Source organism: Eleginops maclovinus, chromosome 2 (assembly GCF_036324505.1).
Source record: "Eleginops maclovinus isolate JMC-PN-2008 ecotype Puerto Natales chromosome 2, JC_Emac_rtc_rv5, whole genome shotgun sequence".
NCBI classification, from domain to species: Eukaryota; Metazoa; Chordata; class Actinopteri; order Perciformes; family Eleginopidae; genus Eleginops; species Eleginops maclovinus.
This window is the reverse complement of record NC_086350.1, coordinates 18,845,751-18,864,768: the sequence shown is the minus strand read 5'-3', so window position 1 is coordinate 18,864,768 and position 19,018 is coordinate 18,845,751. Positions and strand designations below refer to the sequence as shown.

The window sequence follows — 19,018 nt, the reverse complement described above, 5'->3', positions numbered from 1 at the left end:
CTGGGCCTGTGCATGTGTGGAGCAAAGCAAAGCTATGAGTGCCTTTTCACTAAAACACAGTCGCTTCGGCAACATAGACAGTGTTAGCTAGTTGATGATAAATTTAAAAAAGCTTTTACTAAATGTTATAGATTCCATTTTAATCCTATAATAATAGTTAGGAAACGTTAATAATAAGAGTGATATAAACAGATCAACATTAGTTCCTTTTTATTGCACTGCTGACCTAACCGTAGTCCTTAGTTTAGCATATAGATTATCATGGCTATGTACAACAACAAACAACCCTTAATCTGCTGTTTTCTTTAAACAATATATCCTGTTTGTTTGAACCACGTTTGAACAAATAAGTGAACGAGAGTTATTTTTGTTTTAGGTTGAGTTCCAAAGTTTATTCTTCGGTAAACCTTTCTTTGAATAATCTTTTGCTATGGCAAAGGTTGCCACATTCAGTCATTGAGCAGGTTTTGGTTTAGACAAAAGGGCACAAAACCTGGCAGCCCCACTGTGAGAAAAACACTTTGGAAGGATGTGCACTCTACTGTAATGGCTCCTCTTTAGCAAGCAATAACTATCACAAACTTCCCTCTAAAACCAGAGACTGACGTGTATTACATTTTTTTAAATGTACAGGTTAAACAAACAAGTGACATTTTTTCACTTTTGACAGGAATAAGCTAGCGGTTTCCTCCCCTCCTAGTCCTAATCTTAAATTGACAAACCACATCCTGACTACGGCTCTGCACTCAAAGCACAGACATGTTATTCATTTTGATTAGACAAATAGGTGTATTTTTCACAATGTTGAAGCAGGTTTAATGTGTGAACACACAGTAACACCTTTTCTCAAAGCATACATTTTGTCTTGTCCTAGAAGGAAAGACAAACAACATTAGCAAAGGTTTGTTCCATTCAATTGTCCCTATACACCATGACATTGTAGCAGTTAGTCAGCATGAACTTTCAAGGACGCCTAACGCTAAGCTGCTAAATGGAATTATATCATTAACTTTATAATTTACACCAGTGGCTTATAAGGCCTTCTGTGAATTAAACACTCTCCAGCACATGCTTTGCCTGAGAAAAAGTTCAAGACTGCCTCAGGCTTCGGGATCTCCACCGTGTAGACACAGAACGTGACTTCCATAAATAAAACAGAGCAGAGTAAAACAAAGAGATGGTTGTATGAATAATGAAAACTGAATACATGTGAGAAGACCTACACAAGCATAAAAGAAGAGAAGTCTAATATTTCAGTCATGTAGTCAAACAAAAAGAGGTTGTTTCTAAAATATTTTCTGGCTGTGGCTTATTTTTATAAAGTGACCGCAAAGCAGCACTGAAGAAACAATTGCCAAACGGGTTAAACGGAGGATGTTGACGAAGAAGCCGGGGCTACTCAGGGGTCGTTCTCTGCTGTTGCTCTCAGCATGCGACCTGAACATACAAGAAAATAAAAGCACGGGTCTTTGATGTGCTGGAATGATGACAACAGTACAGCTGTCTCCTCGAAGCAGTTAGGGAGGCCACGTAACATGGGGGACTTCTCTGTTGTTTGTGTCTCGTTACTGAAGCTCTGCTGAGATCAAAGGCTGAAGGAAGCTTTAATTAGAGGGCGAGCCGAGTCTCGGGTCTCTAAAGAAACAGAACCTCCCATCAGTCTGCACAATGTCACCTGGATCCACTGGGAAACTGCATTACAAACTTTAAAAGGGACAGCTATCAGACAGAGTGGTAGGGCTTTGGAAATTCCACAGCATTAATGATGCAGACATGAATATAGGAGAAAAAACACTAAAATCCTATAAAGAGGTTGATACTTGTCCAGTGTAGTCAGGGGTTTTTCTAGAAAAATATAGGTAGAGTGCAATACTGTGGCGCTGATCTTGTATATAAGATATGTAACTTATTGCAAGAACACAACGTCAGAGCTCCGCAAAAACAACGCTGTCTATGCTGTCTGATGGTCTACTGGACACAGTTTTCATACTTTTTGAGTAATTATGCTGCTTTTGAAGAACAGAAATATTGTTTTCTGGCATCACTCTAAAATTTTACGGGGAAAATCTGTATTTTGGTATGAGGGCGCACTCCGAAAGTAAGAGGGCGCAGCCTCCCTGTTACTGGGCTTAGACAAAACCCTGGTAGTGATGCAATCCTGCAATTATTGGAAATCATTAGGTCAGAAAACATGGAAGGGTTTCAATTAAAAGTTGCAGATTTTTTAATAAAGTTAAAAATAAAACAGGTTTCCTACTTGGCCCTGATGATTGTGAGAAGATTCTTAAGAAAGAATTGAAATCATGATATCATTATAATCATCAAAGTGTTTTGAGTCGGGGGAGGCAACAATTGTAACTTGTGAAAAATGACTGTCTGCTTCAAATTCTGCCACATTAGTAAAATCATGAGCCTTTAAACCCTAGCAAAAGGAAATGACTGCAGTGGCTTCCTGTTTGTGTGTTGGGGGTATGGTTGAGAATGTAAAGACCACGCCCCGATACAATCAGATCAAACCACGAACATCAAGGGATGTTAATAACTTCAAGAACAAAAAAAGGAGCCTCACTTTTTAAAATCTGGATGATAGATAGTCAGGTTTTGCAGTCAGGTGGAGCAAAAAAAAAAACAAGAAAGAGAAAGGTAGAAAAAACAGTTTCACAAGCTTTAACTGACACAAAGGCGCTCCTCTGAAGAAAGGCCACTTTGTAATTTTGTCCTGTGGTGAGTTCATGTGACTCTTGCAGCATAGGAGCTCATAATCTTCTAGGGAGTTGTCGTCTTTGTGGTTAAAAAAGGCAGCAGAGGCCCGGTTTCAGCCATGAAGCCACAGTCCTCAGACAGGGGAGCGGAGGCATACTGATCTGAAACTGTGGTGACCGAGGTTCCCGAGCATTACTCTAATTACAAAACTGAACCACAGGAGTCTGACTTTCATCCCATCAAATGCAGAGATTATTATTATAAACTGTACGTTTCTTGTCATGCAACTATATATACTCTGCTGTCAAATAAATGAGTTCATTGAAAGTGAAAGACTGTTTATGTCACATGAGTTACTGGAGACACAACTGCCCCGTTTGACCGCCTCCAGAAAAATCTGGACTGTGTTAGCAGTGGGGTCCAACATTTGTTTTGTTGATCAAAGGAGAATCACATCTGACCTCCTCTGGTAGAGATCAAAGGATCAGTACAGTAGAAAGTACAACAAAAATAAACAAGAACAAGTGAGGGAAGTTTGAACTGAAAGGAGGCCTAAGGGGCATAAAAGTGCCAGGAAAATGGTGAATGAGACATACGTAAGAGCAGCATCTCAACAGTGTTTAAGAATGTACCACACATTAGACCAGAACAATGAGTGAGTTCCAATAGGTGAACAAAGTAAACATAGTAACAGTTCTTTGAATGCAAAGATGGTGCTGCATTTTTTTTTTTGTCAGCTATTTAATCAATATATTCCGATTTATTTTCAGTCTGTTACATATTTGGGATTCCCTTTCAACCTAGACATCTAAAGACCCTTTTAATAAAACTCTCAAAAGACAAAACTCTATGTTCGATCATTATTACCAACAAGCAATTCTGTTTATTCTGCTTTAGTATGATCAAACCCGAAGTATTGTCCTTACCTTCTTGAGTAGCCGTGTGGAGTCCTCGCTGATCTGCATGAACCTCATGATGACGTTGTTGAGGTAGATGTCGCTCAGCGTGGCGTGGTCCTTACTCTCCCTCCTCACCTGATTCAGCAGCAGATACCAGCAGTTGACCGGGGACAGCAGGTTCTGGTCTTTCCTAAATAAACCAGGGAAAACAGTTCAGTGTCAGATCAGCTGTCTAAAAAAATCAATGTGGCAAAAGGAATACCATGGTGTCATTTACTACATGTAACAAAATAGGAATTGGGAAAAGGACAGGTCAGTGTAGGGAAGAATTGTTTTTATTGAATGCCTTGATGACTCAGCCTTTTGCTATTTGTTAGGACACATGTGTAGAGCATTAATTAACAAGAACACACGTGGTCATAGACTGAAAGCCCATGCCATATCACCTGTATGTGTTTGTGGTTTTATTTCAACATTTTCCTGTGTGTCTGTATCGATGTCAATGTCTCAAACCCAATTTCTGGAGACAATATTTGTCTTTTTAACAAGCAGACAGTGGCAGTTCCTCGACTAGCTCTAGCGCACCCGGGTCTGGTACAAAAGCAGAAGCGAGATGCGTCACAGGTCTCCCTTGGTGCTAAATGTCCCACATACTGCTGGTTCTGGGCCTGATAAAGCTCCCTATATATTACACGGACTTCCCAGTTGAGCTGGAAACACTTTGTATCAGTGACATTTCTGGGGCAGAGCTCTTGCAATGCTCTTAGCCAGGCCGACTTCATACAAACCAGGGAAGAGTGCGCCACAGGCTTTAAATACACTTAGCGGAGTGACGTTGAAGAAGCCTGCATGTATTTTTCAAGTGAAGTTGAAAAGTCGAAACACGCATTAACTGTGACAGCAGAAGACAGACAAGCGAGGAAAGAAAAGTCACAGCAAAGGGGAAAGATTGTGATCTGAGTGAAAAAGAGAGTGAAATAGTAGAGGCGGAGAGCTGTTTCCTGTGCTGTGTGCCGGCTGCTTCCACGCTAACTGAAGGACATTGTCCAGGCCAGAGCAGGCAGGGGCCCTGCATAAGCACTGGCCTGCAGGCTGACTTCCTCTGGGTTAACCTGTAACATTCCTCCTCCCTGCTAGATGCAGCACAGAATATGAATGTGTAATTCAGAGAAGAGTTTGAGGTTGGGTCTGGGGGTCAAGCCTTGCAGGAACCATATGTAGACTCGCCTCTGCTCTCCAGTCACAGTGTCAGTTTGTTAGACAGTTAGCACTTGTCATCACAACAGGTGAAACTCTGCTCTTACTGTTAAGCGACCTAGCCCTGAACTAGCATCCACCTCTGGCTCAACATCTGCTGCAAGAGCAGAAAAACAAAGCACTTCTCTAAATGAATAACTCATACAAACATTCCAACCAGCTGAAATGTTTCCCGAGTCTCTGCGAAAACAGGAAGCAAACTTCTTTTGATAAAGGCAGAGCTAAACACGCTGACATGGAAAACATCCGAGAACATTTGAGAGCACAGACAATTATCAAAGACACCAGGAAGATGGTGAAAAAAATCAGCTAAGAGAGGAGTGGTGTATTGATACCACATGTCTGAGCTAAAGGACATGTGCAAAATGAGAAAGCTAGGAAAAGAGAAAAATATATGATGCAGTCCCAGAGCTAGGACCGCTGGACAGAGCATCTCATACACACTCACACTCACACTTTGTCAAAGAGCAATTACTATAAATCCTTTCTGCATTATGTATCAGCAGAGTGCAATACTTCCATTCTATGGCACTGAATCTAGTTGCACGAGGGCAACACGTGTGTGTGCATGTGTCTGTGTTGAATAATTCATGCTCACTTTTGCATGTGCAGAGGATGCATAATGTCCAAGTGGCCACTGAGAGGAAGCTGGACATCGCATGACATGAGCCCTTGCAAAAGTGAATAAATTAACCTACTAGGTTCACATAGCATGATCCATCTGTGAACATGGGACCATTGTGTCACAGATGTGGAGAAATAAAGATAATATGAAGATAATGGGATGTAAAACAGCACAGGTAATGGCAGGTTTAGCTATAGGACTTGAATTGCCTAGACTGATTTCCTTCACATAAAATCATTTCAAACGATCAAATAAACCAAAAATCTGCCACCCAAAGCAGTTAGCCAACTGAACTTTAGGGGAGGACTTTGAAATACCGAATCGCTCCCAATACATCAACACTTGTCAAAGTACTGTGTATGTTTGTTATTGGGCTGATTTGCTAGATTATACTTCTGCAATCAAGAGAAGAGAGAAAAAAAGGGGGAGGGGACTGACGGGCTGTGACGACAAAATGACCTCTCGGGTTGCTCACTCCACATAATGGCAGGAAAATCTCTCAATGTCATCGTTTCCCCCCTCAGCAAGGGGAGGAAGTGGGTCAGACAAACACAGACAGATATGCGTGACCCTGAAGGCCTGCAACATAGGTTTGGAAGTGGAAACGAATGTTCAAGACAGGCTTTGAGGAGGGGGTGTATAAAAAACAAGAGCTCATTAGAAACGTAATGGCTCCTATCAATGTGTGTTTATGTGTGTTCTGCCTATTCATGCAGTCTATCCAGGATCTCCAGAGTCAACGTCAACAAACCTCATACAGTAGCAGGACGCTGACAATGAAGGAGCATTACCACTTCAGTATGCAGGGTATTGAAACAGGAGCCCTTATCAGCATCAAACGGAAAACGGCAAAGTCCTCCAGTGCCAAACTGATAACATCTTTCATTATTAAACTGCAGCGGCGGCTTTTATGACTGCAGCACAGTGACCTGCTTTCACCAAAGTGATCACTGTATGTCCGAATTGAAACAAAGCTATCATGAGACAGAAGGGTGGTGTTTGAATTTGAAAAAGCATGCAACAGGGCGCAACAGCCTAATTCAAAAGTCTAGTCAAACCGTTATGTCGATAACAAATGATAAACTTTGTCCAACTTTATTCTTTGCAGCTGAATAGGCCGCGGATGGAAATGTCTGAAGGAATATGCCGCCACAGCATGTTCTACACCTTCTTTTTATCCTCACAGACAAAGAGAGGAAGTCCCTTAACCAGACACTTAAATCTGAATAAAAGCCGCCTATTTAAGATGATCCCAGCTGTGGCTTTTGCATTATAAATAATTCAATGATTTCCCTTCTCACCATCTCCATGACCCTCCTTGAACAAACTTTGCATAATACTGTATCTGGCTGTGTGCATGAGCTTGTGTTTAAAAAAAACCAAGAAAGATAAAGAAGAATGTTTGCCCATACTCTTTCATTTGTGTGTATGTGTGTGTTCTGCAAACAGCTGTTGAAATATAAATGGACGGGGCAGGGAAAGGCTCTCCCACAGACAGCCGCTGTGGGCTGCACAAACTAATCTTGGTCTGTTGTTTTTTGTTACAGCAAGGATAAATGAGAAAAGAGTAGAATTTAACTTTTTAACAGCCATTTTATGTCTTTAACCCATTGATATATCTTCCAAAGTCACTAGTAAACACATCATACTCTTTTCTGCTTGATCAACTCGAAGCTATAAGCTCAAACTGTTTCAAACGTACATGTTGCCACTTACAACACAATAGTACACCATGTTGAACAGCATGTGTTATGCAAGCTTTTTCACACCTAAGTGCAGACTATGACTTTTAGCATGTAAAGCTAACCTTCAGCTGCTTCTTAGTGTTGCAATGACATTTCATAAAATGACAGGCAGTAATGTATGATTCTTACAAATCACAAAAACCTAGAGGAGCTAGTGCAATAAAATTACATAAATATGTGTATGCAGAACAACAGCTCAACAGTGAGCACTTTGCTGAAGAAAGATGGATTCCTCTGTGGAAGTGAGCTGAGGCATCCTCCCACAGGTGGCACCACATCTGTGCTTTCCGACAACAATAACTGCATCTCGCTCTTGTAGAGGATCCCGGTCTAAACACCAGCTGCTTACGGCTAACGGCTACCACTAGTTATCTGGCCTCCTGTCGATATCAGTATGGATGTGTGTTGTTTAAGATGTAGCATTATAAATAATGAGTTGAGTGGCTCATTTTAGATTTAAACCCGTTGTTTAGTCTTGAGCCAAAATTCAAAATCTACAGTTCATATGGTTCCTGCTGTGGTAACAAAAACAAGTGTCATCCCAGTTTCAGAAATTTGACTTGGATCTGCTTACCCAGTATCCTTTTGGTTCGGATGGCATCGCTAACAGAGGTTGCCGCTTGCTTCAGTGTAACAAGCAAACTAGTTCACACATTGTGTACATGAATGCAGTTATAACTGCTTGTACGCCATCTTGTCAACTTGTCCCCACATCAGGTATTCAAACCAGATTAAAGCACGCAGCACCACTGACAGCTTTAGCAGTGGCACCCTTTTGAACGCAGCTTGTCTAGACTAATTACCCGCAGATTTAGCAGGTCATTTTAATGCTACTACTGCATTTTGCAACTCCGCATAGCTGACCTGTCATTTGACTACTGGCTTAAGTTTTTCACAACACATGTGTATCCAATGAAAGCAACCTAGAGAATGTGGAGAGCATAAAAGCCTTACTGTACATGTAGTGTTTATGTGAATACAAAAATACAGGCTAAATGATTTAAAACCCACAGGAAGGTCTTTATTTTATTCAGACATCTTGTATTTACTTGAAAAATATGCCCTTAGGCACTTGCCAAACATTCACCCTGTGAATGAAGTGACCGGACTGTGCATCACGCGATGAAACCACAGAGCGCCATACCAAAGTCAACCGTCACAGACATGGGCACACACAGCTGCTAGAGCCATTGCAGCTTCAGACAGAGAGGACTCGCTATTTGCAGACGGCGAGGACAAACATGGGATTTATTTTCGTTCTCACCGCAGGTTCAAACAATATGCTAATGTCTGCTTTTTCCATGAGCAGAGTGTAATATGGCCAAAAACTACAGCAGGCTTAACTGTGTCAAGATCTTTAAAAAAGGCTCCGAGTCAAACTGCGATGCACGGTAACAAGTTATAGGGAGAAAGGTGGAGAGGCAGGGAGACAAGCCTCCTGTAAACAGTCTGATGAAGAATCGCAATTCATTAGATTTTTGAATTAGCCAGGTTAACTCTAAATAACACGAAGACAAATCTAATCCTATATCGAGTTTCTTCTTCCACTTCTTGTAGCTGTTGACAAATATTTCATTTATCTACAAGTTTTAAGTGCTATCCAAACAAAATATCCTTTAATATTTGGTCCAAATATTTTCTAAAAATACAGTATAACCCTTCACATATATTTAATTGTGTTCAAGTTGAAAGATACATTACAAAGAAACAGGCGGTAATGAAAACATTGCATAACAAATAATCGTTTTTTTTTGTCAAACATTTCTTCTGCTGAAGAGATAAAGATAGGAACCAGGGGGGGAAAAGCAGTCAGGCACTAGACTTTCTGAGCATATGATGTTTGCAAAGAAATAAGTGTCACCTGTGAACTACTTTTCTATCCTCATTTAACCTACGTTGAATAAATAATGATGATTGATAGAACTCATCAGCATAATAATCCCATCAGAACAAAGAGATGGTATCAACATTACAACATTTATTTCAGTATGACTCCAATCTGGCTGCCTCAATAAAACAACTGTTCTTTTAGAAATTAGGCAAGCAGGCTAAGAATGATAATCATTTGGAATCACAAAGTGTATTCTGGGGCCCGTAAATAAACCCAGATTGAGAACAGACAAACTCTAAGACAGCGATTCCTCACTTGTACTGCTGGTGATCCTTGGTGCTGCGAGTCTTTGCCATGAAGCGTTCGGCCAGTTTCTCCAGGTTTCTGGAGTACTCCATCTCAATCTCTGACTTCTTCCTGAAGAAGTCCTGCAGGTCCTGCAGCAGCTGGACCCGCATCTCCGTCTGCTGGTCCAGACATTTCTGCTGCTCCACCAACTGAGCCCGGATCTCTAAGGAGACAAAGAGAACAAATAGTTTAAGATGGAGCCAGAATCTGAAGACTGGAAATGTGGTCTTTTCAGAGAGAGTTTTGCTTTACTTGGATACATTTTCTTAACCAATCATAGGTACTGTATTAAAGAGCAAGAGTTCATGTTTTAATTTGGAGAACTCATCGTCAAGCTAGAAACGATTCCATTTGGATGTTTTCATCAGTAATATATAGAGTAAGATGATCACTTTTCTTGCAAAGTAAACTAGGTTTATGCAGCTTAAATCTACCAAGACATGTGAGATGAAGAATCAGCAAAGGCCTATTACAGCACGGGATACACACATCAGTAAAAAAGAACCGCCTGATGAAGCTTGTTATCCTTTCGTTACGGGTCTGAATGCTTAAAGATGGGAGGTTGGCAAATCTGGTCTCAGGTGTTTCATTAGGGCTGAAAATATGTTAAGGATGAATTGAGCCTGATTCCCAATACACACACACACACACACACACACACACACCCACACACACACCCTCATCAGTGCCTGAGACTGAAATCCCAAGCCACTTATGAAAGCAGAGGGGTGACAGCAGGCCTCACTAAAACAAGTTGTATGTGCAGGTAAATTACCCTCTGAGGTCCTTTCTGAGGAATCACACCTGTCAGAGCGACTCATTTAAATGTACATCCTGCATGACAACGGGATCCAGCACACATATGAACACGCGCACACGCACACGCACACGAACACACACACACACTCTTCCTCTGCGTGTCCTCTCTGGCCAGGGCCACCATGTATAATGGATTCCTCCTAATGGAAGGCGGCCGGGGCCAGACATCTTCAGCAGAGGAAGCAGATTAATGAGGTGATTTAGAGCCACCAGCGGAGAAGGGCGCAGATACATCCCTCATATCAGAGTTAAAGAACAATAAGGCTGCAACATGCCTTCACAAATGGTTTCTACATCTCACACGACAATGCACCATTATAAAAAAGTTGAAGCCTGCAAGGTCTTACTGAATGTTCCTTGGCACACTGACAAAATATGAAAAATAATAGTAATAACATCAGCTGAACAGGACGAGGTGAATTCTCTCAGGGCACGGTTTAATGTGACTTGTATTGTCCCCATTACAGATGATGTGGTAATAATATTGCACATACTAATATGTAAATGTCTATAGAGGGCATTGTCAACTTCTTTGTTGACAATGCCCTCTATAGACCTTATTTGTTGATGTTTGAAAAGATTCAAACATCAACAAAGTGTTCCTATATACGTGTATATGTTTTTGTAGGCATTGATCTTTTCCTTAATATAAAAACTGTATTTATTACCAGTGACTTAACTATAAACTTCTAATTAAAACAATTGCATGAGGGCTTCAGGAAGATGATCATAACACGGTATTCAATAAAGGAATAACCCCATCTTCTTACGATGCACAGTCTTCCAGCTCCTGAATAGTTTAGCCAGAATGTCCATCTTTCTGAAAGTTAAAATGTTTCAGTTTTGCTTTTAGTTTGACATCGTTTTGGTCCAGTAAACTGTCTTTCAGTCCCTGGCAGGGAGATTCAATTGCACACATACATTATTTGTTTGTATTCATGGCTAATAGAATGTAATTTGGGCAATGTTTCCTCCTTTCCTTCCTGTCTGTAATGTTTGTGTTGCTGTGTAGGGGTCTCTGTAATTGTGATTTACTGAAATGACGCAATCCTAGAAATCTTTTTTTCAGGGGTTTTATGATTGTGTACATCTCTGTTTGTAACAAAAACACTCACCTAATGAGCTATAATGATAAAGGAAAAAATATGATGACCTCTGATTTTTTAGTCAACATTTGATCTAAACTGAACCAGAGCCAGGGGAACCAATACTCCAGCCAACCAGCTGCTTAATGAATACTCTCATTAATATTAAAGTGAAGTGGACTGAAACAATAATAAGCATTTCACGAAACAATTGGACAGCTACAAATGCCTTTGTGAAAAAGTCAACAGATCCCTAAGGGCCTTTATGGGGTAACATCAATAGTCCAGTATGTCAAGCTCTTTCCTGACCAATCAACTGCTGACTCAATAAGAAAGCTTCCACTCAAAGAGGGGTGAGAGTTATATGGGCACACGTCCTTAATGCAGTAATCAAACTGAAAAGGCTCTGCTCTAATCATCAATATAAGGTATTGATAAATAACAATACACCTTCAGCCTACTGTTGATTATTTTTTGCACTGCAAGCAGCTCCTTCCTCTTGACACTCCCAATGAAATGACACTACGAAAGAGACAAGGAATTGTGTCTAAGTGAAAGAAGAAACAACGAGGGCACTTCAGCAATACTAAATGAGAATGCATGCTGATCACAGCAATTCAACATAAACACAGTGAACCAAAGACATCACTAACAATGACAATGGGATTTGAATAGCAAAGAAGAGGCCTGGCTTCAATTAGGAACTACAAAATTTAACATCCAGAACACCAACACTTGGAGACCACCAATGAGCACTGAGATGGAGGTTGGTTTTAAATGAGACTGCATTAAAGTCCACCAGGCATTTTTGATGAATGAGTAAACCTTGCAATTGCCTCCATCTCCAGAGGATGTGGGGATTAAAACAAAGCTACCATGGCATGGACACAAAGGAGTGCGCTGGATCATTTAATACAATTACATCCATGACTGCACGCAGAAACTCATTAAATCATTCATTTTCCCAGTCAAACACTGGCTACTGAAGCTGTAGTGCGTAGGAATTGATGTTAAAAGGCGAGCACCTGTCAGAGGAAATTACATGTTTGGTGCTTCCTGAAACTTGGATGTTTTATGAAAACGATTTAGTTCGAGAAAATTCAGCTATGACAATATTAATGACCACAGTTAGTAAACCTGCAGAGATGAAAAGGGTTTTATGGGTAGCTGTATATCACAAGTTATCCAACACACACACACCTCCCAAATCTCAAGAGTATGTCACGTGGAAAAGCAAATCAAGCAAGCTGATTGGCTGATCCAAACTACTGTGGAACTATTCAGAGAAGTGTGGACAAAGTCATTATCACGTGTAAAAAGGCAAATACATTCAATATGTTGAGGACAGCCAAACTGCTCCCTTGGATCAAACTGATGCTTCATTTGCATCCCTCCTCAGCTGTCTGGCTATTTTCTTACAGAACGACAGACACGTTAACCGTTGTAATCCAAAGTTTTTCAAAGTAACATCCCTTTAACTATCATAGCGAGCGTTGCTCTACTATTACATGGTGCATTCCTGTCGTTCTGAAGTCATTTGTATGGTAAACACGTTTCGAGGCCTGTGTGCTGACGGATTTGGGTGTGTGTGGGGGGGGGGCGTGAAAGGGAGGCATCAAAGCCCTCTGTGATCCCTTTCAAACTGGGTAGCTGAGGGGAGATGAGAGCACCTGTGCACTGGGTTGAGAAAATGACACTAGGATATAGAAAGAAACAGTATTTTGTTGTCAAAATGTAATAACTGACTGTCAGTCTTCTCTCACCCCAAGTGTCTAGCTAGCAAACAAACAATCTACCAAAAAATACACAAGTAGATAGCTGCTTACAGAATTAAATCAGGGCCTATAAAGTTGTCGGCAACAATTCCAGCTGACTGATGGACATCCAGTCAATGTGGCCCAATGCACATGATGTCGATATGGACAATGACAGAGCGCTGTTGGCCTCTTTGTGTTGATCAGTCTGGACCAAAGCCCTTTTGTTTCTGATCTGGACGTTATCCAATTGCTTCTTTGGAGGCCACATCGCATACTTCCCATAACCCCATTCATGGTGACAAATATGTCCAAAGTTGCAGTTCAGACTGGCTTCTGATTTGCCAGATAGGCCTGTTCCATTGTGAAATAAACTGCCTTGCAAGCAGGATGGGTACTGACCCACATTGTTGACCTCCAGAGAGAGTAACTGGGCTTCAGTAAAAACAACTCTCACAAAGAGGGGAAGATTTATCCTTTTCACTTTTGAACTCATCAATAACTTATTATGAGACAGAGTGTTTAAAAATAATTTGCTGAGTATTCCTTGTTAGTATACAAGACATACAGACAAACTCAGAGTTTCTGAAGTCCTCTATTTGGTTACAGTCTCCACTAACTGCTATCTGGGACAAGGCGCACCACATCAGTCCCAGGGCTGCATTTCCATGTGCAGAGTGGCTCATCAGCAGCACCTGAAATAGCAGCTGAAGCCTGGGGAGGGACGATGCAAGGGGCTGCCCAGCCCCACCATCTGCTTCAGATCTTGGGTTTGGGAATGTTGGAGTTGTCCGTTCCTTTTTCTACAGGCTGGATACTAGACAGGATAAATACCATCAGAGGTAATTACGAAATGGCTGATCAGTTTTTTAACGGAGCACAAGCTTCTAATTACAGCTGTAGTGGGATCACATGCCAGAAGGAGCTGAGCATCCACAGAACGCTTTCCTCTGACATTTTTTGAGTACTGTCATAATCTAACAAGACCTTACTGCCATAGCTAATTATACCGGGGTAATCATTCATGTTCTCGCTTCTTTGATAATTGCTTGCCATATGGCAAAGATTACACAAAGAGTAGTTTCATCCAATTGGACAAAGAAATAGGCCCACCACGTTGCTAATTTCCACTGAGGATGACTCACTAAACACTCCATTGGTTTTTTGATGAGTCCTGTTTACCTACTAATGCCTGTACACATGTTGTTTGGGGCTTTTCTACCATATATACTCATTATCTTTTTCTGCTTTATTAAAGAATTCCATAACTAAATGTCAATCAACGGTTAATTAAAATGATATATTAAGAGAAGACATGCAGGAAGGATTGTAGATAGGAATGTGGGAGATAATAAGTTGGAGGTAAGCCTATACCAGCATGTGGCTTACACCTGTGCCAATGAAGCTCGCAACACAATCCAAGCAGTCAGTGTTCAAAAGATTCCCACTGATGTAAACTGATGAGGCTCATTCTTCAGCATTCCCAGATGTAAAATATACTTCTATTAGCACTCTGAACGTCCCTCTAGCATCTCACATCTTCTCTCTCCACCTGAAGCTCTCTCTGCCTTCTCATCCCACTCAATTAACGAGAGGCAGATGGATGTGAACTAAAGGCCCGCTGGGTGAATGACTCTTTACCACCACTGTTCCATCGAGCTGCCATGGAGTGTTTTATCACCACGGCATAGCATGCCAAGCCCTGGACCAGATGGGGAGACACTTGAGGGACTGCTACAACAAGCACTGACAAGTGTCCTGTAACCGATAGAGGTAGAGACGATGGCTTTTAAGTTACACTACTTGTGCTGTAAAAGACCAGACAGAATCTTAAACTGACAACTACACAACTGCTCTTTGCAATTTAAAATGTTACGAACTGTACCAAATCTATACAGGGCGTATTTTGGCCCCAGTCCTTTTTTACATTGTACTTGTGGATTCAAGAATTAAATTGGTAAGGAAAACATCACTTCTATAGTATATATTTCGCTTTATCACGCCTTGGTATTAGATGGTGTTGCTTATTGACAAAATAATGTGAATGAGAACGTTTTATGAAACTAAAATAAAACATTGAGTCCCTTAGCAAATGGTGGACCGTATGCTAAAAGTACATTCGTAGCTAGGAATGGGAATTGATCTGATTTTATTGGTAGAAATGCTATTATTGATTTTGTTAATCAATCCTACTCTTTATGGATTCTTTTATTGATTCCTCATCAATGTTCTTTGTGTACAAATGTAGGCCAGAAGATTTTCAGCCTCAAACAACTGCTTTATTATCTCTGAACACAATGTAAAACCGGATCAGACCAAAAGTATGTCCATAATGAAAATAATGGATACAATTAAGAAACATTCATAAGGGGTGATGTTGATTCCACCCTCTCTTGAAATCATCATTTTATAGACATTAAAAGCAAATGATTATTCATGAAAATGTACTTACACTTGTTGCTAGCTTCCAGCGGGAATGAAACGTAATGTTTTGCAATGCACTACTGTCAGAAAACCATGGCAGCATTGACAAAAGCAAAAGAATACGTTTCAATCGGAGAATTGGGAAGTGGTTCTTAATTGGAACCGGTTCTCCATTTCCATATCTGTTAGTAGCTTGCTAGTACTTGTGTTGATGCGCACTGGTCACTTAAGTAATGTCATATTCGTGGGAGCAAGAGTTTCCCGGATGAGAAGCGGTTCTGCATTCGACATCCTGTTTCATGACGACCAATAAGTAACGGTGCAGACAGTCACATACAATACAATTGGGCAGTGACTTATGCTATAAAAAACACACAGTAGCCTTGTGAAGGATGACTTTTGTTATGACTTCATTATGTTGGTGGGCCAGCAAGAAATTCATCATGTGCTTGGTATGTCAGAGATTGTGGCACCCTACCACCCTCTTTGTCTTGCTGGAATGTTTCCTATGTGGTTATTATCTGAGATTATTACATCACTTGATTGAATTACTATTATTAAGGTCTCTTTCTATTTACCAACATGTTTGTTTTTTCTGTCTTTGAGAAAAAATATACACAATTTCAAGAGTGACGTCAAAACCCCATTTTGGTTGAAATAAAGCGTTCAGGGACAAAGTAACCACTGGATGAATAGCCAGCTCTCTCTGAAGTAATACAGACCTGCCAACAAGGCTGAACAGATTCTTTACGATCACATACAGCCCAGCCAAACTATACACAGCATACTGCCATACAAAAGCTTTTTATCTCAAAATAATACAGAAATGGCAACATGGTCCCCATTACAACATCTGACTGACATGTTAGCCACTTCCAAAACCACAGAGAGAGTTCCAATGTAGGCTACAGTGATCCAGAGAATCCAGAGTAGAAAGGAGCCTTGCCCATAATGCTCTGCTTCTTTCTAACACTGTGAGCTGAACCAATGTCATTCTGGACATTTTATGATCCGATAGGAGTCCGGTGCTACTCGAGTGAAGTGAATTACAAGATGTGCATTTAACATCATCTTATCTGCCCTGGCAGCTTTGTTTGTTGGTCAGTGCTACCTTGTTCTTACTGCTGAGGATAGGACGATGATGAGTTGCAATTAGCTCACTTAAATAATGATTTCCTTTGACGTGGACACACACATTCAATTGTTACTTCTCCCGACAATTCCAACACACACAGGAAATACAGTTGTGGCGGTGATCTGAGTCCATGTGTTTTCTCTTGGGCCGGGGAAAATTGTGGGCGGCAGACCTTAAGGGCTCAGGTTCCTTCCTGCGCTCTGATTTTTATAGTCTGACTCAGAAATAACTCAGCTATGGTGGCTAACTGCGCTAACTGTTCAAACACAATTCACTCCAGCAGACAATATAACAGATGTTAGTCTGCAGGGTTCTGACTGGGCAAAATCACTTAAATCAACGTCTGTTTCAATCATCAAGGTAATATTTTAATGTGTAATTTCAATAAGTGAAATGTAATAATAACTGCAAATCAGATTTAGCTCTGCCAAATGGTATATGAGCCAAAAGCCACGATTGCTAAGGTGACGCCCCCACAGACAAGAGGCCCGCAGCGAGCAGGAGAGAGATCAATCACTGCTGACATTACAGCGGCCAGTGAAGACCACCGTTTTGATCCAAACTAAATAGAGTAAGGAGCTAAATGCTGGGAGAAGTAAGCACACTTTAGAGGCAGAGCTGTTTGCTCAGCTGCCGGCTAACATCGAGATATTTTGTTTGATCTGGACACCAGTCTGTGTGTGTTTGCTCCTTCAGAGCGACCTGTTGAGATGTATGTGGCTGGATGTGTTCCTGTGTAAGGCTGTTGGATTACGTTTGTCTTTGCTTGTGTGTTAATAAGTAGATAAATGCATGCATGTTCCTGTGTTTAGTCTTTTAAAGGGTTGTTTCAGAAACACAGAAACTTCTCACATCATTCCTGCAGCATCATCAACTTTTTATTCATTTTAAAAGCATGTTTGCATGTGCTTTTTTGTGCATTGGCCCCCTCGAGAAATGGATTTGGGAGAGTCATATGAGGAAGTGGCACAAAACATTTCTAGAATTAAATACAAAAAAATAGTGCAAATGAACAAGCAATTCCACTGTTTCACAGCGATTGGTGTCACAAGGCCTTTGTTCAACAGAAGCAGATTGAAAAAGTTTCTATGGACAATTTGCTTCTTTTCTTTTTTTTGCTGTAGCTCTAGGTCACCAGTGGAATCCTTTTGTAACTGCTCTGAATCAAAGCAGACCACAGCTGCTGGTCTATGCAAAGAAGCGGGCTACACATTTGAGAGCCTGCATGGATTGGGAATTTGATAATAAAATTGTATTTAGGTAGGACATCCAAGACATGCTGCTTGACTTCTACATTTGTGCTCATAATGTGGACAATTACTGCTCATGACGGGAAGTGGTTGGATGTGTGTCGCTCCAGTATCAGAGAATGAAAAGACATTGATCTCTTTCAGTTTCTTAGCCTGACCTCAGCCACTTTTTTCCCTTCATCTTTGGATCATACCCAGCTGCTCTGCCCTAAAAAGGGACCATTGAGGGTGCTTGTGTCTGTAAGAAAGTAATAGACACTCTTTTTTTAATTTAAAGACCAGACCATGCACTTAAGTTTAGAAAACTACAGTGTAGTGTTTACGCCTCATATGCACTGACGTTTTCTATTTTACCAAATGAAACCTGACACCTCGCCTTGTATCTAGCTTGCTTTTGTCCTTTTGTTTTGGGATATTAGTGATGGGAGAGATAAAGAGAATAAAGCTTGTATGTCAAGGCAGACAGTAAGCCTCTCATTTTCAACAAAACTAACCTCAGGCAAAATACTTGGCTGGGCAGGCCTACAGCTCTTACAGTTGGGATGTTTGTTTGGGGTAACAATAGTATGGAAATTCTGCGGTCCGACACCTGAAGAGATAAATGCTTTTAAAGAGGGTGTCACGCGAGAGACATCTGGAATGGAAGGAGCACAAGCTTTCATCTACAGGAATATTTACTTCCCCTCGCAGTAAACAAATGTAGAAGGCTGGCAGAGACTTGAATAATAAAAACTGAAAGATGAACCTAAAGAATGGCAGAGCAGTTATGTGGCCTGCGGTGAAAAGTATTTGAAGGTAGGGTTGTGTCTAAGGAGACTGTGGATTTATTCCCTCCTTGTTGGCCCTAAGGAGGCGGGAAAGAAACAGAGATCATATAAATGAAAAGTTGAACAGTGTGGCTCCTCACCCACGCACCTGCATACAATCTCAACACACACAACAGGTAGAGGGGCCAGTGTGTGCACCTGTGTGGGGGTGGAGTACATTTCGTTGCAGGTATGCAGACCAAACTTTTACATTTCAGGGAGATGAGTCTATATGACCGCTCCGACACCAACAAACTCTACTCTCTTATTTCCAGACTCTTCTGTGCATCTCCTGACCTCTGCTCTCCACCTGTCTCCCTCCATACACAGTTTGGTC

At 41.0% G+C, this 19,018-nt stretch overlaps 1 protein-coding gene across 3 annotated transcripts in view; it reads right to left on the bottom strand.

The window, feature by feature from the left end:
- srgap1a (SLIT-ROBO Rho GTPase activating protein 1a) overlaps nt 1–19,018 on the bottom strand; it is an 80,436-nt gene that overhangs the window by 42,203 nt on the left and 19,215 nt on the right. For all 3 annotated transcript variants that reach the window (XM_063897991.1, XM_063897974.1, XM_063897982.1), the window contains exons 2-3: nt 9,376–9,571; nt 3,630–3,792 (exon numbers count right to left, since the gene is read on the bottom strand). In XM_063897991.1, the coding sequence (XP_063754061.1) occupies nt 3,630–3,792; nt 9,376–9,571 (359 nt within the window). The remainder of the gene's footprint in view (nt 1–3,629; nt 3,793–9,375; nt 9,572–19,018) is intronic.